This window comes from Cervus elaphus, chromosome 7 (genome assembly GCF_910594005.1).
Source record: "Cervus elaphus chromosome 7, mCerEla1.1, whole genome shotgun sequence".
Taxonomy (NCBI): domain Eukaryota; kingdom Metazoa; phylum Chordata; class Mammalia; order Artiodactyla; family Cervidae; genus Cervus; species Cervus elaphus.
Genome location: NC_057821.1, coordinates 21,010,879 through 21,029,916, shown reverse-complemented (window position 1 = coordinate 21,029,916; position 19,038 = coordinate 21,010,879). Strand labels below are relative to the sequence as shown.

General features: G+C 44.4%; 1 protein-coding gene across 4 annotated transcripts in view; it reads left to right on the top strand.

Moving 5' to 3' along the window:
* ADGRF5 (adhesion G protein-coupled receptor F5) overlaps window positions 1–19,038 on the top strand; it is a 108,160-nt gene that overhangs the window by 55,654 nt on the left and 33,468 nt on the right. For all 4 annotated transcript variants that reach the window (XM_043907667.1, XM_043907669.1, XM_043907665.1 and 1 more), the window contains exons 3-6: window positions 3,924–3,978; window positions 15,629–15,799; window positions 18,072–18,248; window positions 18,380–18,486. In XM_043907667.1, coding sequence (XP_043763602.1) covers window positions 3,924–3,978; window positions 15,629–15,799; window positions 18,072–18,248; window positions 18,380–18,486 — 510 coding nt within the window. The remainder of the gene's footprint in view (window positions 1–3,923; window positions 3,979–15,628; window positions 15,800–18,071; window positions 18,249–18,379; window positions 18,487–19,038) is intronic.

Sequence of the window (19,038 nt, the reverse complement as noted above, 5' to 3'; positions counted from 1 at the left end):
AAGGCAAGACTGTCCCCCGGTGAGCCCAGGCCAGATGGGCACGTGGGCTGTCAGCACTGCCAGAGATGCATCGCGTTTATCATGTTCCTTGTTTTTCAAAATGTGAGAAACCAAGGCTTGGAATGAATGAATGACTTTTCCAGTTAGAGAGAAGAAAAGGCAGAGGGATCAGTTCTTGGAGTGACTCCAACACCTGCCTTCTTGAAATCCAGGCCCCATGACCTGGCAGTCTAACTCTTGATGCTTAGTCAAATCTGGGTGGCCAAGGGTCTTTGCCCCTACCAGCATCACCAGTGAACAGCTCAAAGGCTTCAGTGCTTTAAGTATGTTTTCCCTCTGTCTTTTCCCAATGATTATTGCTCAGTCGCTAAGTCATGTCTGACTTTTTACAATCCCATGGACTGCAGCCTGTCAGGCCTCCCTGTCCCCCACTGTCTCCTGGAGTTTGTCCTTTGAATCGATGATGCTGTCCAACCATCTCATCCACTGCTGCCCTCTTCTCCTTTTGCCTTCAATATGTCCCAGCATCAGGGTCTTTTCCAGTGAGTCAGCTCTTTGGCCAGCAAGTGGCCAAAGTATTAGAGCTTTAGCTTCAGCATCAGTCCTTCCAATGAGTATTCAGGATTGATTTTCTTTAGGATTGACTGGTTTGATCTCATTGCTGTCCAAGGGACTCTCAAGAGTCTTCTCCAGTACCACAATTCAAAAGCATCAATTCTTTAGCACTCAGCCTCCTTTATGGTTCAACTCTCACATCTATACATGACTACTGGAAAGACCATAGATTTGACTATACGGACTTTTGTCAGCAAAGTGATATCTTTGCTTTTTAATACACTGTCTAGGTTTGTCATAGCTTTCCTTCCAAAAAGCTAGCAACCCAATGATTACAGGGTTTAAAATAAAAAGTCAGTTATTCTCATGCAAAGCTGTGAATCTTCACTAAACAGTGGAGCCAGTAGACGACAGTTACGTGGAAGCAGCGCTTAATATAGGTGTTCCGTGAAAGTTTCAGATAATCACCATGAAGATTCAAGAAGTAGTTAGAGAGCAGAGGTTCTCAAAAACTGGCCTCCTGTCCATGGATGTGCTGGTTAAAAAAGCAGTTTTCTTTACCTTATTTGAGACATGCTAAATCTGGTCATGTATGGATGTGAGAGTTGGACTGTGAAGAAAGCTAAGCGCCGAAAAACTGATGCTTTTGAACTGTGGTATTGGAGAAGATTCTTGAGAGTCCCTTGGACTGCAAGGAGATCCAACCAGTCCATCCTAAATGAGATCAGTCCTGGGTGTTCATTGGAAGGACTGATGCTGAAGCTGAAACTCCAATACTTTGGCCACCTCACGCGACGAGTTGACTCATTGTTAAAGACCCTGATGCTGGGAGGGAATGGGGACAGGAGGAGGAGGGAACGACAGAGGATGAGATGGCTGGATGGCATCACCGACTCGATAGGCATGAGTTTGAGTAATCTCCGGGAGTTGGTGATGGGCAGGGAGGCCTGGCGTGCTGCAATTCATGGGGTCGCAAAGAGTCGGATACGACTGAACGACTGAACTGAACTGAACTGACTGAAATCTGATTGGGGGAGGGAAGGGAGAGGAGTCTCATGCTCATGAAGATTAGAAATGCTCTAAAAGAGAGGACTGAAATGTACCTTGATTTTAACCCACAGTTGCCATTGGCAAGTCATTAATTCTCTAGTGACCCCTGGAAAATGGAGGAAATGAAATCTTGGCCTGCTTCCCAAAGGTGACCTCCGTAGTCACCTTCTCCTGGGCTGAGTCCCCCAGCGGCAAGCCCACAAAGAGTGAACAGAGAAAGCTTCCTGGTGGCTCCCCCTAACTCCCCCGAATCTCAGGGAGGATGGAGGCAGGAAGACAGCCAAAGAGCCTTTCCTTCTGCCCAGGCTCAGTGCCAGAGCAGGCTCCCGGGGAAGTCGGGCAGGAACCAGCCCTATACATTGACTTTGTTATTTCTTGGTTCCTGCACATCTCAGTGGAGCTGAGATAACCTCATGGCAAAGGAAGCAGCCCCTGGGCTTGCACATTCCAATCATCAGTCATCATTTCTCTGTTCACTTCTTCAAGAACAATTGTGAACTCTCAGATCCCTTCACATTTCCAATGGACATTAATACTAGTCGCTGAAAAGAAGGCAGTGGTGGAAGAGGCAATAGAAAAAGAGACAAAGTACTGGTTAGGAGAGACCGGGTCACCGAGAGGAACCCAGTTTCCCCACGCTGTCCCAGGATATCGCCTGGTAAGATGATGCTGTGCCTGTGTGGATAAGTGCAGACTTAGGAGGAAGGACAGCTGGGTTTGAGTCCCGATTCTGCCATTTCAAGGCTGTGTGACCTTAGGCGAGTTATTTGACCCCTCTGCGCCTGTGTTTTCTCATCTGTGAAATGCAGATGATAACAGTATCTACACCTTAGATTGTCATGAGGATTAAATAAATAAGCACAGACCAAGCACTTAACAGTGCCTGGCACTGGGTGTTGGAGATGTCTTAGGAATTATTCCTCTGGATATCATTACGATGGGAGATACCTAGGGAAAAATGGTAGAGACCACGGAGGGCAAAACAAACTCTGTCTCAGGTGGTGCTCCCTGGTGTGGGGGCGGGGGTGGGGTTCAAGGTAACACCCTGGAGGGCGGGCCTTATCTGGTTCCTCTACTGAGACTTAAAGGAAGTTTGGGTTGGGAAACTCATCATAGGAAAACTCACTTGGGAGGCAGGGATGAGCTAGGAACGCCATATCAGGTCAAGGTGAGGTTGTAAGCTACAGAGCTGGCAGTGAGCCCAGCAGCAAAGGCAATCAATGTCAGTTCTTAAAGAAGCCACACTGTGACAGTAGATGAGCTTTGTGGAGATGAAGCAAGTGGTTTATGCAGTCGGGGGCAGGGGGTGTTCTGTGTGAGCAGTACCCCCAGAACAGTGTGATGCCGTGTCCCAGAATAGCACTTACTACGTCACTAAAGCTATTCTGGTGTTCTACATTGATTAATCATTTGCTCCTCACAACAACCTCATGAGGTCAGCTATTTGTATCTGTATGCTACAGGTGAGTACTGAGGCACAGAAAGGTTAAGTAACTTGCCCAAGGTCACACAGCCATTTTATGGCAGAGCTAGGATTTGAATCAATGTCTGCTGAGTACTTAACTCTTAACCATCATACTATATGATATAACTAATATTTATTAAGAGCTTAGTATATTCCACCTTGCAGTTGGCTTAATTCTCATAAGAATTCTATGAGGTTGGCACTATTATTCCATTTTACAGAAAAGAAAGCTGAGGTTCAAAGAGACTAAGTAACTTCCTCAAGGTCGCAGGTGAGTAAAGAGCACAGCTCTGTACCCTAGCAGTCTGGCTCTAGAGCTCGGTCTCAAAGCCCTTGCCCCAAAAAGCAACCATAAAACCATCTAGGAGGAAAAGGGCCAGACAAGGAGAAAATAATTTCTAAACATGCGTAACCTAAACAGTCCCAAGGCTGCAGAAATACTGGGGTGGGGACAGGCTGAGTGAGTGCAAAGGAGAGGTCGTGAGACTCGTCTAAAGTGCCGCCCGAATGACTCAGGATTTAAGCCCCAGTGCAATGGAGAACAGCATAATTTATGTTTCTTGACAGGCCTCAAGCTGCAGGAACTCTGAGAGAATCAGATAGGCTGATTTCTTCCACTTCTGGATCTAGTGACTGGTCTATAAAAAGTCAATGCCAAGGTCATATCTCAGAGGCCAATCCATTGCATCTTCCCTACCCTCCCATAGCTGATAGCCCGCCACCCACAGGGCACAAGGTGTTGACCCAGAGTCGGCAGCCCTATGCTCAGCTTGAACATTCCCGGGCCTGTGAGCAGAAAACCATCATGAAAAGACATCGCTAACACTCACTATTTTCTAAAATGTTCTTTCAGCTTCTCCATGAACATGAACTAATGGAGGAGGATCCAGTAAGACAAAAACGAGCCGGTATGTAAACATTTCCTTGACCATCTTTTCTAGTAAGTCCCATCAAACAGCATGTGTTGTAACTTTTTGAAACACTGGGATCTACATGATTCAGTCTCCAAGCGCCTCAGGGTTCAATTTCTAGAAGTAACTGTGAAGGCACTCCAGTCTCTGTCAAATGACATTAAAGGGATCTTATCAACACCCTCCATCCAAGTGTCCTCCTTCATCACCACTCCTCGATCCCGAAGATTACCCCATGGCCCTTCCCCCAGCAGCCCTGCACCAACACCAAAAAGCCTGCTTCTCTCCTCTCAACCCAGCAGCCTTGCCTCTTTCTTTTCCCTTTTTCTTTTAATCTTGTCTCCTTTCATTCCTCACTTAGTCTCATGGATCAATTTAACCACTAGACCCAAGTCCTCCTCTGCTTCCTATTCCAATTTTCCCACTAAATTCCAAAGAAGGGGTCTGGGAAACACAGGGCTCTGCCTTTTGGAGGGCTGGGGGCAGGTGAGAGCTGTGAACACCTGCATGATGAGCCTCAGAGTCCCCTCCCCCATGTGAGACCTGGGGCAGGTGGGTATGTCTGAAGGCTGCATTTTCCAAGGACCAGATCCTCCCTCCATCACAACAATCTTGTGATAGCATCAACCGGATGTTGTCATTTCCCTGCATAAATCTGATCATCCTCTCACATATCTCTGTATCTGCCAGAGTTACAGAGAGTCACAGAGTCAGCCTCCCACCCACCACGCTCCCTTTGCTTGTCTGGGAGATCAATTCAAATGGATTCGTGTCTTGGAAGGTCTTCCATCAATTTCCCCAGACAGGGAGGGGCTGTTTTCCTGGGTCCCCATTATCCATGACACATCCTCATGGCCCAACATTTATCCCAACGCATCGCAATTCTTTCACTTCCTGTTTGCCACTCCCGGGAGGCATGAGCTCCCTTGAACCCTCTTCCTCTCTGTAGCCTGGCCAGCAGCCCAGTGTCTCAACAGACCAGTGAACAAATAAAGAGAAGGTGTGTCTCTGTCATAGCCACTTGTGTGACTCTGTCATAGCCACTTGTGTGAATTCAGAGAATGTGTCCCTTTTCGCCAGGAGTCTGCTGGCTTTGTGGCTAGACCAACCATCTAGAAACTTCTTAACCTGTAGCACTGGGACGAAATGGTTTTCCAGGCATGTTGTGACTTGGTATGTTCAGTCTTGTGGTATGAAAGAGACATTAGACTGCCAGAGAGAGCAAGCTTGCCCAGAGCGCAGGATAGAGGTATCTGGTAGACCCTTCACTGGGCCATAACCAGATCCGACTGCTACCCAGTGCCTGAAATGAGAATTCGACCACATTGTTAATAAACTATCAAAATGCTCACCAAAGTTTATACCATTGTTCTTCTTTCCTTCCCTTCCCTTCCTTCCCTTTCTTTTCTGTTTTAGTCTGGTTTTACATCCCTATGGCATTCTCACTCACCCTCCTCCTTGCATTCCCTGAAGTGATCCACAGCAGGGGTCCCCAACCTCCAGGATCTAATGCCTGATGATCTGAGGTGGAGCTGATGTAACAATAATAGAAATAAAGAAAAAAGTGAAAGTGTTAGTTGTTCAGTTGTGTCCAACTCTTTGCAACCCCATGGACTGTAAACATCCAGGTTCCTCTGTCCATGGGATTCTCCAGGCAAGAAGATTGGAGTGGGGTGCCATTCCTTTCTCCAGAGGATCTTCCCAACCAAGGGAGTGAACCCAGGTCTCCCTTTGCAGACAGATTCTTTACCATCTGAGCCATCAGGGAAATCAAGTGCACAATAAATGTAATGTGCTTGAATCATTCCAAAACCAATCCCCCACCACCCCAGTCCATGGAAAAATTGTCTTCCAAGAAACCGATCCCTCATGCCAAAAAGGGTAGGGACCACTGGTCTACAGCGCAGACTGTGCTTCCTGCGCTTAAAACAAGTATCATCACCTCTACTCCATCCCCGACAACCCCTTGAACTCCCCCGTCCCCATGACAGCAACAGGGCCAACGAGGTCCCCAGTCAAATATTTTGAAAGACTTCTCTTCCTAAAATCAAACCACTTGTGTTAAGTCCCAGCTCCATTCCCTGCCAGCTTCCTCAGGGATGGTTGGTGACCCCACAGCTGGAAAAGTAACATCTTCCTGCACTTCCTGACTATTTGTGACCCTTGGTGACAGCCTGAGAGGTCAGCTGTCAGAGAGGAAACCACTTCCACGTCTAGGAATTTGACATTCCACAGTTTTTCCAGACACGCTTTCATTAAAAACCATCATGGCAATGATAAATCACCATAAAAACATGTTTTCTGTTTTTTCAAATACGTGGTCCTGTGTGCTCTTGGATCTCTGGAGTCATTTTGGAAGTGTTAATGACTCAGCTCATCATCTGCAACAGATGGTTTGGCTTTGGTACTTTTACAAATCACTGAAGCAAGAACTGATCATGGAAAGTCCCAGGCACTAGGTCACAGATACCCAGGATGTAAGCTGCAGTTAAGAGCATCACACCCCAGGAAAACTAGGAAAGCGACGGGAGTGTTAAATCCAACAGAGACCACACAGGAATATCTGTGTTCTGGAGCCTTAATACCAAAAAGAGGCAAACACAGGTTCCAAGAGAAAGAATTCTCAAAAAGAATTTTATTTTGAGGCACTGGACCAAATATTTAGAGCTTTAAGATTTGAGATAGAAATCACCTTTCAAGGTAGAATCAAGACTCACATTTCTTCTGAGCTATGGACTTCCGCTATCACCTATCAAAAATCTATCACACATACCCAAATCCACATATAGACACATACGTACAATATGTGCGTGCTTTGTTGCTCAGTCGTGTCCAACTCTTTGCAATCCCATGGACTGTAGCCCACCAGGCTCCTCTGTCCATGGAATTTCTCAGGCAGGAATACTGGAGCAGGTTACTTTTCCTATTCCAGGGGATCTTCCTGACCCAGGGAACAAAACTACATCTCTTGTGTCTCTTGCATTGTCAGGCAGATTCTTTACCACTGTACCACCTTAGAAGCCCACATAGAAATCTCCAAATATATTATTACTATACAGGCTGTTGAGAGAATTAAATAACATTTAGTACGTATTGTTCAATATTAACAGTGTTATCTAGGGCGTACTTGTTTGTTTTAATGTTTCTTTAATTAAAACAAATTTAATTGATTTTTAATAAAAATGTGTCTGAAAGAGCCCAAACTATATTTGGTGCAGAGAAGGTTTCATATAACTCCTGAAGGCAGAAGGATGGATGCCATGATATTAGCATTTTAGGAAAATTCTTTCAAAACTCTGTTAAGGAAGATAAGCCTGCACAAAAACCCAGAGGTCAGAGACAAGAATAGTGTAATACTTCCTGTTAGAGCAGAGTGGTTATTGGGGAGCAAGGGGAAAAAAGCACTGGTCAGAGTATTCAGAATTCTGCCTCAATTCCAGCAGGACGTGGATTCCATACCAGCTGAGAGGCTCGCAGAGAGAGAACTGGTGGAAGCCATCGGAAGTGAAAATTTGCCAGATGGTTATGTCTGAAGGAATTAGATGAAGTCAGCTCTGGGAGACCAGAGAGGATGCTCAGCGGTGCTGACCATCATGGGCCAGGTCTCTGGAATGACCTAGGAAAGGGACAAAGGGAACACTTGTGAAAGACATTTTGAGAAATGAATTAAAGGACCTGGGGACAGGCTTGACAGAGGGGTAACAGGGAATACACAGACCTGGGTAACTGGGGAGGTGGAGGCCATAAGTAGAAGCCAGAGCTGGAATAAATATTTCCATATTTTGGAAATATGCCAGTCAGCTGGAAACTTAGTCTTTATGGCAATCTTTACAGGGGATTGAAATCAGAAGTTTCTTGGAACTTCCCTGGGGAACTAGTGGTTAGGGGCTTCACGCTTCCACTGCAGGGAGCGTGGGTTCCATCCCTGGTTGGGGAACTAAGATCGCATATGCAGTCAAAAACAAATAACTAAAGTGCCTGGATGGACTGATTTAAGAGTATTTTCTAAAAAAAAAAAAAGTTTCTTGTTGATTGGAAATAACACAAATGTGTCCTCAACATCAGCTGTCCAAGTTCCCCAAGCCAGATTTTTGAGGTTAACTGGGAACGTGTCTCGGGTCCTGGGCTGAAAAGACCACACTGGTTCTTCTTTGGCTTCAGAAGAAACAGCTGGTGGGAGAAGACACTGGGAGGAGGGGAGCCCCGGGATGTCCTGACCCCAAGCTGGAGGCGCTGCTGTCTTCATGCCTGTTCAGGGAGAGCGAGGTTCCCCCCAGGTTGGGTGGCCAGCTGCCAGCTCGGGAATCCTGAACTTTCTGCAGACCTGCAGTCCGGGTGTGCTGGCTCTTTTTGATCTGGGTTCAGGAGATGCTGTGCCTTCTCCAGGCGGGGGAAGAGATTTGGAGGTTTTCCTTGGCATTCATCTTCCTTATGATAACTTGTGGCATTTCAGGCTATGAGCCGACAGTGAAGGTGGCAGAGTAAGGAGAGAAGGCTGGTATTCTCTGCCTGATTGTTTGCTTCCCTATCTCAAAAGTGAGACCTGATGAAAATAGAATGAGAGGTTTTGTTGACCTGCCAGCATACATCTGCATAAATGATAATCCCTATTATGATCATTATTATTATTTCTACACGTTGTTTCAAAGTGGCTACTATATGCAGGCAGTTTGTTAGGGGTCTTCATACCTCAGCTCCTTAGCAACAGTGGTGCAGAGATAATAGTGCTTCTAATTTACAAACAGCCAAAACTTGGCTCACAGAGTTCAGTAGCCTCCCAGGTAACAGGACATTCACCTCAGCTCCATGTGGCTCCAAGTCCAAGTTCATAGTTACAAGTCATAGTTTTCAACGTGTGTCTCTGACTCTTGTCTGTGAGATTCCATGTCATGGCTTGTTTTGTTTTTTAGCAAAAAATTGTCTCCAACGTGTATTTAGTATGTATTTATTGAGTGCCTATTGGGCACCCAGAACGTAAAACTCACTGACTGCCTGTTGTCAACTTTTAATCTGGTTGTGAGGATAGGGTATACACTGACCAAAGTTAAATTCAAAGTTTATAATGTGGAAAGCAGAGTCATCACACAATGGGAGTCTGCAAAAGGCAGAGCTACCGCCAAGGAAGTAGTAGCAGCTACAGGGAAATAGGTCTGAGCTAAATGTAAGTTACTAACAGAACTGACTAATGATGGGCTGGACCACTTACATGGTGAGTTTGATGTCATGTGAAGTATTCAAGTCAATCTAACAAGTACTTGACTGGAGTGTTTATAGAGGGTATCACAGCATCTGAAGAGTGGTTACCCAGGGTGATCTTTAAAATACTCAAACAACTTCACAATGCCTTGATTCTGTGAGTCCGCGGGTCAGTGAGCACCCGTGGGCTCAAAGAGTGACCAGGTTGAGGCCTGGAAGAAGGAGCAGATACAGGACAGAAGAAGGGAGGGAGGCGGGAGCTCCAGGCAGAGGGAACTCCAGGAGACTGACGTGGTCTGGGGCTTTTTCTTGTGCATATATTGCAGGAGGAAACTGAGATCTCACTAGCATATTTAGAGGAAGATTATGTAGTTGTGATTCTCAGAGCAGCTTTATTGAGTAAGGGGCACTATCACCCCTTTATACGGTGCTGACTTTGATTATTTGGGTGTATAACAAGCTACTAGAATTGACTCTTTTCTTTAGATCTCACAGTCCAGTGTTTTAAGTGCTGCCCACCCTCCCCACCCCATCCCATCCGCATCTGCCCCTGGGGTTCTGGCAGTTTTCCGCTGCCTGAGCAAACCTTTCTAAAAGCTAAAGGGAGAACCAGAATCTTTGATTCTCCACTGACAATGGTATAGTAGAGCCAGACGATGCTGCCAGACTGCTACCTACTAGAACATGTCAGGAAACAAGCAGAACAGGTAGCTTTTAATATTTGCCTGCTACAGGCCTAAGGGGGAGAAACCAGAGAGCCAAATCTTCTGTAATAAAGAGGCATGGTCCCTGTTGGTCAAGAGAAAACCAGAGTGACTTCGTTTTTCTTGGACGAAGTCAGCAGGCTCGTTCTCTTGCAGGTGGGAGATTGATTTATGCATTGACTTAGTCTCTGCCTTCTGAAGGAGCCATAATTCCCACTGAAGTGGTCAGGCAAAAATCGCACCGTTGGTTTAAACAGCTGTAATTAAGACCCAGAACTGTATGTCACAGTTTGTGGCCAACTTTCCAGAAATGTCTCCTTAAGATAAGTGCTGTGTGGCGGGCAGTGATTTATGGGAAAGGAGAGGGGAAAAGGCTGGTTTGTGCCTCCCAGGGCCGATGAGAGGCCTGCATCTGTGACACTGAGGATCTGCCTTCCACTGGGGCATCAGTGAGTCTGTGAGAATTCAGACAAACAATACCAGGGTGAAGGAGCTCGAGACAAAACACACTGAACTGTCTGGAATCAGGTGGCCCAGAGGCAGGCGAGGAGCACAGAGGGCATCTAAAGTATATACTTACAGCGTGGAGGCATGGTCGTGTTCCTCCTGGGTCCCTTGTAGCCTTGGCAGGACCACCAGCTTCGCTGTCCCAAACTCGGAAGTCCTTAGGTTTAGAGGAGGCAAAGAGGACAGGGAGTGGTCTTTCGACCCCAAAGCATGCCCCTGACCCCACCCTCTGCAGGCCAGGCTGATTGATCCTGAGCATCTGGGCTTCATCCCTTAAATTCAGGTACTCTCCCCAGGGCGTTACAGGGACTAAAGGCCCAGTGGTATTTCCGTGTTCTCTTTGCCCATAGCACCATGATACTCTAGATGGGAAGAAAAGACCCAAATCAGCAAGGGCATCTTCTTCAGCCCATGCTACAGATGTATGGACCTAACTGATAAAGATTCTACCTTCACTCACCTGGGTTGAGGCCCCAAAGTATTTGTGGGTAGAATTCCCTACCTCTGGTGATCATCAGCCGGGGGTGGGGAACACTGGAATAGATGATTCTCAAGGACCTGCCTGCAGACAGCTTTCTGAGTTACTATGCCTGAGTTCCTGAGCCTATTTTGAAGGACTGACCATTTTCAAGAAGATATTTCTTTATTAAATGTTCCCCATCCTTATCAGTCTCTGGAGAATCGCTGCTCAGGCTGAGGATTATTCTGAAACTCCCTTCAGTTCAGTTCAGTCACTCAGTCATGTCTGACTCTTTGCAACCCCACGAATCGCAGCATGCCAGGCCTCCCTGTCCATCACCAACTCCCAGAGTTTACTCAAACTTATGTCCATCGAGTCAGTGATGCCATCCAGCCATCTCATCCTCTGTCATCCCCTTTTCCTCCTGCCCCCAATCCCTCCCAGCATCAGGGTCTTTTCCAATGAGTCAACTCTTTGCATGAGGTGGCCAAAGTATTGGAGTTTCAACTTAAGCATCAGTTCTTCCAATGAGCACCCAGGACTGATCTCCTTTAGGATGGACTGGCTGGATTTCCTTGCAGTCCAAGGGACTCTCAAGATTGTCTTCTCCAACACCACAGTTCAAAAGCATCAATTCTTTGGCACTCAGCTTTCTTCACAGTCCAACTCTCACATTCATACATGACCACTGGAAAAACCATAGCCTTGACTAGACAGACCTTTGTTGGCAAAGTAATGTTTCTGCTTTTTAATATGCTATCTAGGTTGGCCATAACTTTCCTTCCAAAGAGTAAGGGTCTTTTAATTTCATGGCTGCAATCACCATCTGCAGTGATTTTGGAGCCCCAAAAAAATAAAGTCAGCCACTGTTTCCACTGTTTCCCCATCTATTTGCCATGAAGTGATGGGACCAGATGCCATGATCTTAGTTTTCTGAATGTTGAGCTTTAAGCCAACTTTTTCACTCTCCTCTTTCACTTTCATCAAGAGGCTTTTTAGTTCCTCTTCACTTTCTGCCATAAGGGTGGTGTCATCTGCATATCTGAGGTTCTTGATATTTCTCCCGGCAATCTTGATTCCAGCTTGTGCTTCTTCCAGCCCAGCGTTTCTCATGATGTACTCTGCATATAAGTTAAATAAGCAGGGTGACAATACACAGCCTTGACGTACTCCCTTAGAAGTTGTCAAGAACATAAAATACGGATGAGGAGAAGAGGGTCTCAGAGGCTGGTGCTTTAGTGATTACTTGCACAGGGCCTTCCCTGACAGTCCAGTGGTTAAAACATCATGCTCCCACTGCAGGGGGCAGGGGTTCAATCCCCGCTCAGGGGACTAAGATCCTACATGCTGCTCAGCAAGGCAAAAAAGAAAACTGGCACAAATGCCATAGACTAGAACTCACTAAAGTCACAGGACCAGTCCTCATTGGAATATACTTTCAGAGAACTATTTTATTATTCATTTATTTTTATATTTATGTATTTAAATATTTATTTATTTGGCTGTGTCGAAGCTTAGTTGTGGCACATGGGATCTTCTTGAGTCATGTAGGATCTTTCCTGGTGGCACACAGACTCTCTAGCTGGGGCACAGGCTTGGTTACTCTGTGGCATGTGGGATCTTAGTTCCCAGATCAGGAATCGAACCCACATCCCCTGCATTGCAAGGCGGATTCTTAACCACTTGACCATCAGGAAAGTCCCCTCTTAGTAGTATTTTAGGCTTTTGGCTCAGCTTCTTGTAGGGTCTCAGCAGAAGAACTACCTTGGTTTCCGTGGGGAATGATGACATTCAGGAATTACCATGTGCTCTTCAGGCACATGCTTTTTCTCCAAGCATGTAGAGAAAGGTGGGCTCAGGGATGGATGATACTGATCGCCTTCAGGCAGGCACTGAAATCATGCTGGGATCAGACCCTGGGAGGCAAAGATGCAGATGATGAAGTGGGTGATGTGGGATTGTTACTGACCTCACTTATCACAAAAGCAGCTAGTGTCCAGGAAATCCTGTTTACATTCATTCATGGGAGGGAAGTAGACTGACCACACCAAAGAGGATCCTGGAGCTTCTGAATCCTCTGGAAGGTATAAACATTGCTGAATTACCTTTCAGGAAAAAGAATATGCTCTCAAACAGACCTTGTAAATATCAAGCAGCCACCATTGCAAATGTTCCTAGCAGACAACATACAGGTTAGGATAGCTCAGAAGACTAGTGGTCCCTCCAGGAAGCTTGCTTTTCATCACAGAATCATTTGCAAACCAGAAAGAAAACAGGAAATTTCAAGATATGCCATAGAATCATGACAGACTGAGATTCCATCCTAGGTTGTAAAAGTCACTGTGTTCTACTTATAAATACATGTTTATATGGAGGGAACATAGCTTAAGAGGCATTCGTAGTTTTAAGAAAATGTGCACAGACATTTTTAAAGGTTTGAGTTAATTACATTTTTAAAACATTTAAAAATTTTAAAAACATTTTTAAAGATTTGAGTTAATTACAGCAAGTTGATGAATGCCAAAATGAAATAATTCTCAACAAGGCTGATAAGTAAAACCAAACTCCTAGAAAAAAACAGAGTTTACACCTCTAAGTGGGCAAATACTACCATTTTCTGCAATAAATGTTTATCAGTTGGAGTTTTCCATAGTAAATGTATTTCATTTTAGGTTTGCACATAAATAATCCTTGGAATATTTAAAACAAATCTTGAAATATTATGAGATAAATTCTTTACCCTTTTAGAAAACAGATATAGAATTTTAATGTTAAACTTTTAGATTTATATATAACATCATATATATTTATGTATTTTATATATCATATAATTTTATATATCATATATTATCATTTTAAGTATATATATATTGTCATATATGTGATATATCCAGATTTTACATTTTTGCAGATTTTACTTTTATTTTAAAAGGAAAAATTTTACAAATATTCATTAATCTTTTCCTTACTTGACCAGCAAAATAAAATAAGCCACAACTTGTCTTCTCAAGGCATCTGTATAAAAAGATTCTCCTATTCTCCAAAGGTTCTGCATTAGCTGCTAACCAAGCCCATGGCTTCAATTATGTATTTCAGCCAAGAGTGAACCAAAGATTCTGTCTGTGACATAAAGGTGAATCTGAGACTCAACTCAGAAATCACAGGTTTAACAAGAATCTACTGGACACGAATTTATTTCATGCTGGGCTCCATGCCAGCTGGAGTGGGTAAGGCCATGAGAAGTGAAAGAAGCAGTTTCTGCCCTTAAGAAGCTAACAACCTTGGGTCCAGATGTGATGTAATAGCGGAAACTATGCAGGAACCTTCCAATAGATCTATTGTCTGGCTTGCCTGGTGTGGGAAGCAGACGCATGCAGAATGCCGTACAGGCGACCAATTTGGAGACAATTTGGAAACACAATGAATTGCTATAGGTCTCTTTTATTTTACTTTCCAATTTGCCAATTTTGCTTTTTGAGTGTCTATCATGTTCTGGACATGGGAGATACAGAGTGAGAACCAAGAGTCCACACCGTGTGTACATACTAAGAACAAAGGGGATTAACTAGATGGCTTTTTCCAGAGGTCTTCAAACCGTGTACCCTTGAGCTCTCAAAACACGTGCATGACCATTGAACGGAGTCAGGAATGTACTGACTCATTCTGGTGAGTCAGGACCCTGGCTTTGATTGTCTAGACAGTTGCCAAGTCCCCCTGCTGGGTCTCCCTGCTTCTATTCTTGTCTCATTAGAATCTGTTCTCACACAGCCTTGGACATCAAGGGGGAGAATGAGAATGGAGAGGAGGACAAGTCCTCATCTTGGTCTGTGAAGCTCTCAGATGTCTGGAGGCCATGGTGCTGATACCAGATAGCATTTCCTTTCTCCTCTAAATAGCAAAGTCATAGAGAGCAAGCCCATGAAGGGAGGACTTGGTGGTGATCAGTAAACAAACTTCTCTTTCTCAGTAAACAAACATAAAATAAAAATGTTTATTAGAAATTCTTAAAGGGTGATGTGTCAGACATCCATATGTCTCCATCATTGGCTTTCTTTTTTAATTCAAAGAATTTTTTTTCATTTATTTTTATTAGTTGGAGGCTAATTACTTTACAATATTGTAGTGGTTTTTGCCATACACTGACATGAATCAGCCATGGATTTACATGTGTTCCCCATCGCAATCCCCCCTCCCTCCTCCCTCCCCATCCGATCCCTCTGGGTCTTCCCAGTGCCCCAGCCCTGAGCACTTGTCTCATGCATCCAACCTGGGCTGGTGATCTGTTTCACCCTTGATAGTATACTTGTTTCAATGCTATTCTCTCAGAACATCCCACCCTCGCCTTCTCCCAGAGTACCAAAGTCTGGACTGTACATCTGTGTCTCTTTTTCTGTTTTGCATATAGGGTTATCATTACAAAGGATTAATCTCAAAAATATACATCATTGACTTTTTAAAAATGTTTTATTTTATACTGGACTATAGTTGATCTTCAGTGTTGTGTTAATTTCAGGCGTACAACAGAGTGATTCAGTTATACATACACATATATCCATTCTCTCTCAGATTCTTTCCCCCATATGTTATTACAGAGTACTGGGTAAAGTTCCCCGTGCTATATGGTAGGGTCCTTGTTGGTTATCTACTTTATATATAGTAAGGTGTATGTACTCATCTTAAACTCCTAAGTTTCACTGGCTTTAAGTTCTAAAATGTCCATCACGTTCTCTCTCCTCCCCACATGGTAAGTGCTCACAGCCTTTGTGTGCCTTCATTCCAGTTGCCATAAGCAGCCCTGCAGCTCAAGAGTTCACCGTCGATGTTGAGATCAGTTTTGAAAATGCCTCCTTCCTGGAGCCTATTAAAGCTTACTTGAACAACCTCAGTTTTCCAATTCAAGGGAATGACACTGACCTAGCTACTAACATTTTGAGCATCGAGGTGTCAACAGGTGAGTAAAAGGCCTATTGCTTGAAAGAGGAGGACTGAGCTAATCAGAAGAAACTACTCCGGGCTGCTTACTGTTAGAGGGGAATGCGGGGTGTGGAGGGGAGCAGCCTGGGAAGAGTGAACCTCAGATAGGAGGGGATGGGATGGGTGGGTGAGGAGACTTACTGACCACGATATTCATATCTTAGCACCCCAAATTTCTTCCACCCCCCTCTTCTATGTCTCCCCTTTCCACTCTTCCAACAGCTTACGTTATGATCCTTTCAAGAAAGGTATTTTTTAATTAATTTTTTATTGAAGTATGGTTGATTTGCAATATTGTGTTAGTTTCCACCATATAGCAAAGTGAATCAGTGATATATTCACATATATTTATTCATTTTTAGATTCTTCTCCCATATAGATCATGACAGAGTATTGAATAGAGTTCCTTGTGCTATTCAGTAGGTTCTTATCAGTTATCTGAAAGGCATTTTAAATCCTAGTACCCAAAACTGAGTATTTTTAAGGCCAGACAATATGTGTCAAACACTAAACAATACATGGAATGTGGTAGGTGGTCTGGGGATGGTCACTTTTGCCATCCTCTTAAGGCATATTCATTTTTCACGTGGGAGTCCAAAGTTATTCAAATCCCACCCCCACATCTATCTCAAAAACAGGCAAATGAAAACAGCACCAACAAAATAAAACAACCAAGAGGGCTTTAGCAGTGGGATTTCAGGTCAGTAAGAGAGAGGTTTTTGACCAAGAGGGTCTTGTTGGTTTCCTTCGAATTACCAGTATCCGCCATACTCACTAGCAGCCTCGACTTCCCTGTTTCCACTTCACTCTGTCCTACTGCTGGCACACAGGACGGCAGCAGTGTCCAAGGATTCCAGGGGACTTGGCTGTCCCTCCTATTTCAGCAACAGTTCTTTGACAGCTTTGCTTTGGGAAGTCATCTTGTGGACCTTTGCCTAGATGCCCGCCTGCAGAATTCCCAGGAATATGGCATTAGTCCAGTTTTAGATATAACTTCAAAGTCTTCAGGGCATTTTTCAATGTCAGTTTTCAATGGGATTAGAGTCTGCTTGGGCTGTTCACATCTGGCTTGAATATAAAAGGCACAAGTTTAGAAGTATACTCTATATTTGTTATCTATTGCTTCCCCAGAACTTAGCATCTTAAAACAACAAACTCAGGATTCCCTGGCAGTCCAGTGGTTAGGACTCTGCAGTTTCACTGCCAAGAGCCTGGATTTGATCCCTCATTGGGAACCTAAGATCCCATAAGCCACATGGCAAAGCCAAAGCAAACAAATAAATAAAAGCAACAAACATTTATCATGCTACACAGTTTCTGAAGGCCAGAAATCCAAGAAGAGCTTAGCTGGATGGCTCTGGCTCGGGGTCTCTTGTGAGGCTGTAGTCAAGCCATTAGCCCAAGTTGCAGTCATCTGAAGGCCCACCTGGGGCTGGAAAACCTGCTTCCATGCTCATGTGTGTGGTTGCTGGCGGATCCTCAGCTCCTCCATAGCTATTGGCTGGAGACCTCAATTCCTAATCATGTGGGTCTCTCTGTGACATGTCCTCATCAATGCAGCTGACTTCCCCCAGTCCAGATGATCAGAGGGAGTTAGAGAGAGAGCACATGTAACCAAGAGGGACGCCACACTGTCTTTTACAACCCAACCTCAGAAGTGATATAGCACCACTTCTGCTGTATTCTATTGGTTACCCAGAACAATCCTAGTATAATATGAGTTATTGTTGCCATTTGGCCACTAAGTTGTGTCCAACTCTTTTGCAACCCCATGGACTACAGCTCCCCAGGCTCCTCTGTCCATAGGATTTCTCAGTCAAGAATACTAGAGTGGGTAACCATTTCCTTCTCCAGGGGATCTTCCCAACTCAGGGGTTGAAGCTGTGTCTCCTGCATTGGCAGGCGGATTCTTTACCATTGAGCCAGCAGGAATCTATAAAAGGGTGTGGGTACCCAGAAGCAGGGATGGCTGGGGCCATCTTAGAGGTTGGCTGCCATATACTCAAAGTCTGAGAATCTGTTTACCATCTTATCATTGTAGGCAGTGGCTGGGATAGTTGACATTGCCCTCTTTTAGATGGCTATGCCTCACAAAAGGTGATATGTATGGGAATTACGAGAACCTCATGCAGAGTCACTGAACTTCCCAGAAGGGCAATATGGAGTGGAATTAGGATTTCCTACAAGCCTAAGTACTTATAATCTATAAATTGCATCTTTTCTCTCCTCACTGTTCTGGTTGATGACAGTCTGCAGACCTACTGGAAATGAAATCTGGTGCTCCTGTGAGACAGGCTATGAGTGGCCTCAGGAAAGTTGCCTCCACAATCTCACTTGTCAGGGACATGATGGTTCCTCTGCAGGGCATCACTGCAGTTGCCTTAAGGGACTGCCTCCCAAGGGACCTTTTTGCCAGCTCCGGGGAGGTAAGTAACTGCTCATTGAAAGCTTGTTTGTTGAGTGCCAATTTGATATCAACTCAAGAAAATGTTTCTCTGTCCTGTGTGTACTCATGCTAACATGGGATTTTAAAAATATGACCCTGTGTTCTCCACAGATATTATCCTGAGAATGTCAGTCAGACTCAATGTGGGCTTTCAAGAAGACCTCAGGAACTCTTCCTCTGCCCTCTATAAGTCCTACAAGACTGACCTGGAAACAGCGGTGGGTTGTGGTCCCAGGAGTCTCTTCACCAACAAACTCTGAGCTGAGCTAAATCTATTGCATTTACAGTGGGTTGTTTGCTTGAATCTGTCAGAATTCATGAAGCTCATATTGAAATTATTTCTATACCTCTGGGATGATGATTTAAGAACTGCTCAAATCATACTGTGTTCAGAGGATGTTTTGACATCTTGACCTGATATCATCTTGACCCATGACATTATCTTGACCCATGACATTATCTTAACCTTTGACATCATCTTGACCTCTTTGGCTTCATCTTGACTTTTGGCATCATCTTGACCATTTTTACACCATCTTGACCTTGACATCATCTTGATCTACCATCTTTGACATCATCTTGACATATAGGTGGAAATTCTTCCCAGAATAGAATTGATTCAGATAAAATTTGGTGGCATTAACTCACTAAAACCTGTTCAAAGTTCCAAAACCTTGGTCTAGAAGTATCAGATGGTGCATTTCTATTCATCTTTACACACCACACTGATGAAACCCCTAATATCTTTTGTGCAGACCCGTTAAGTCTGA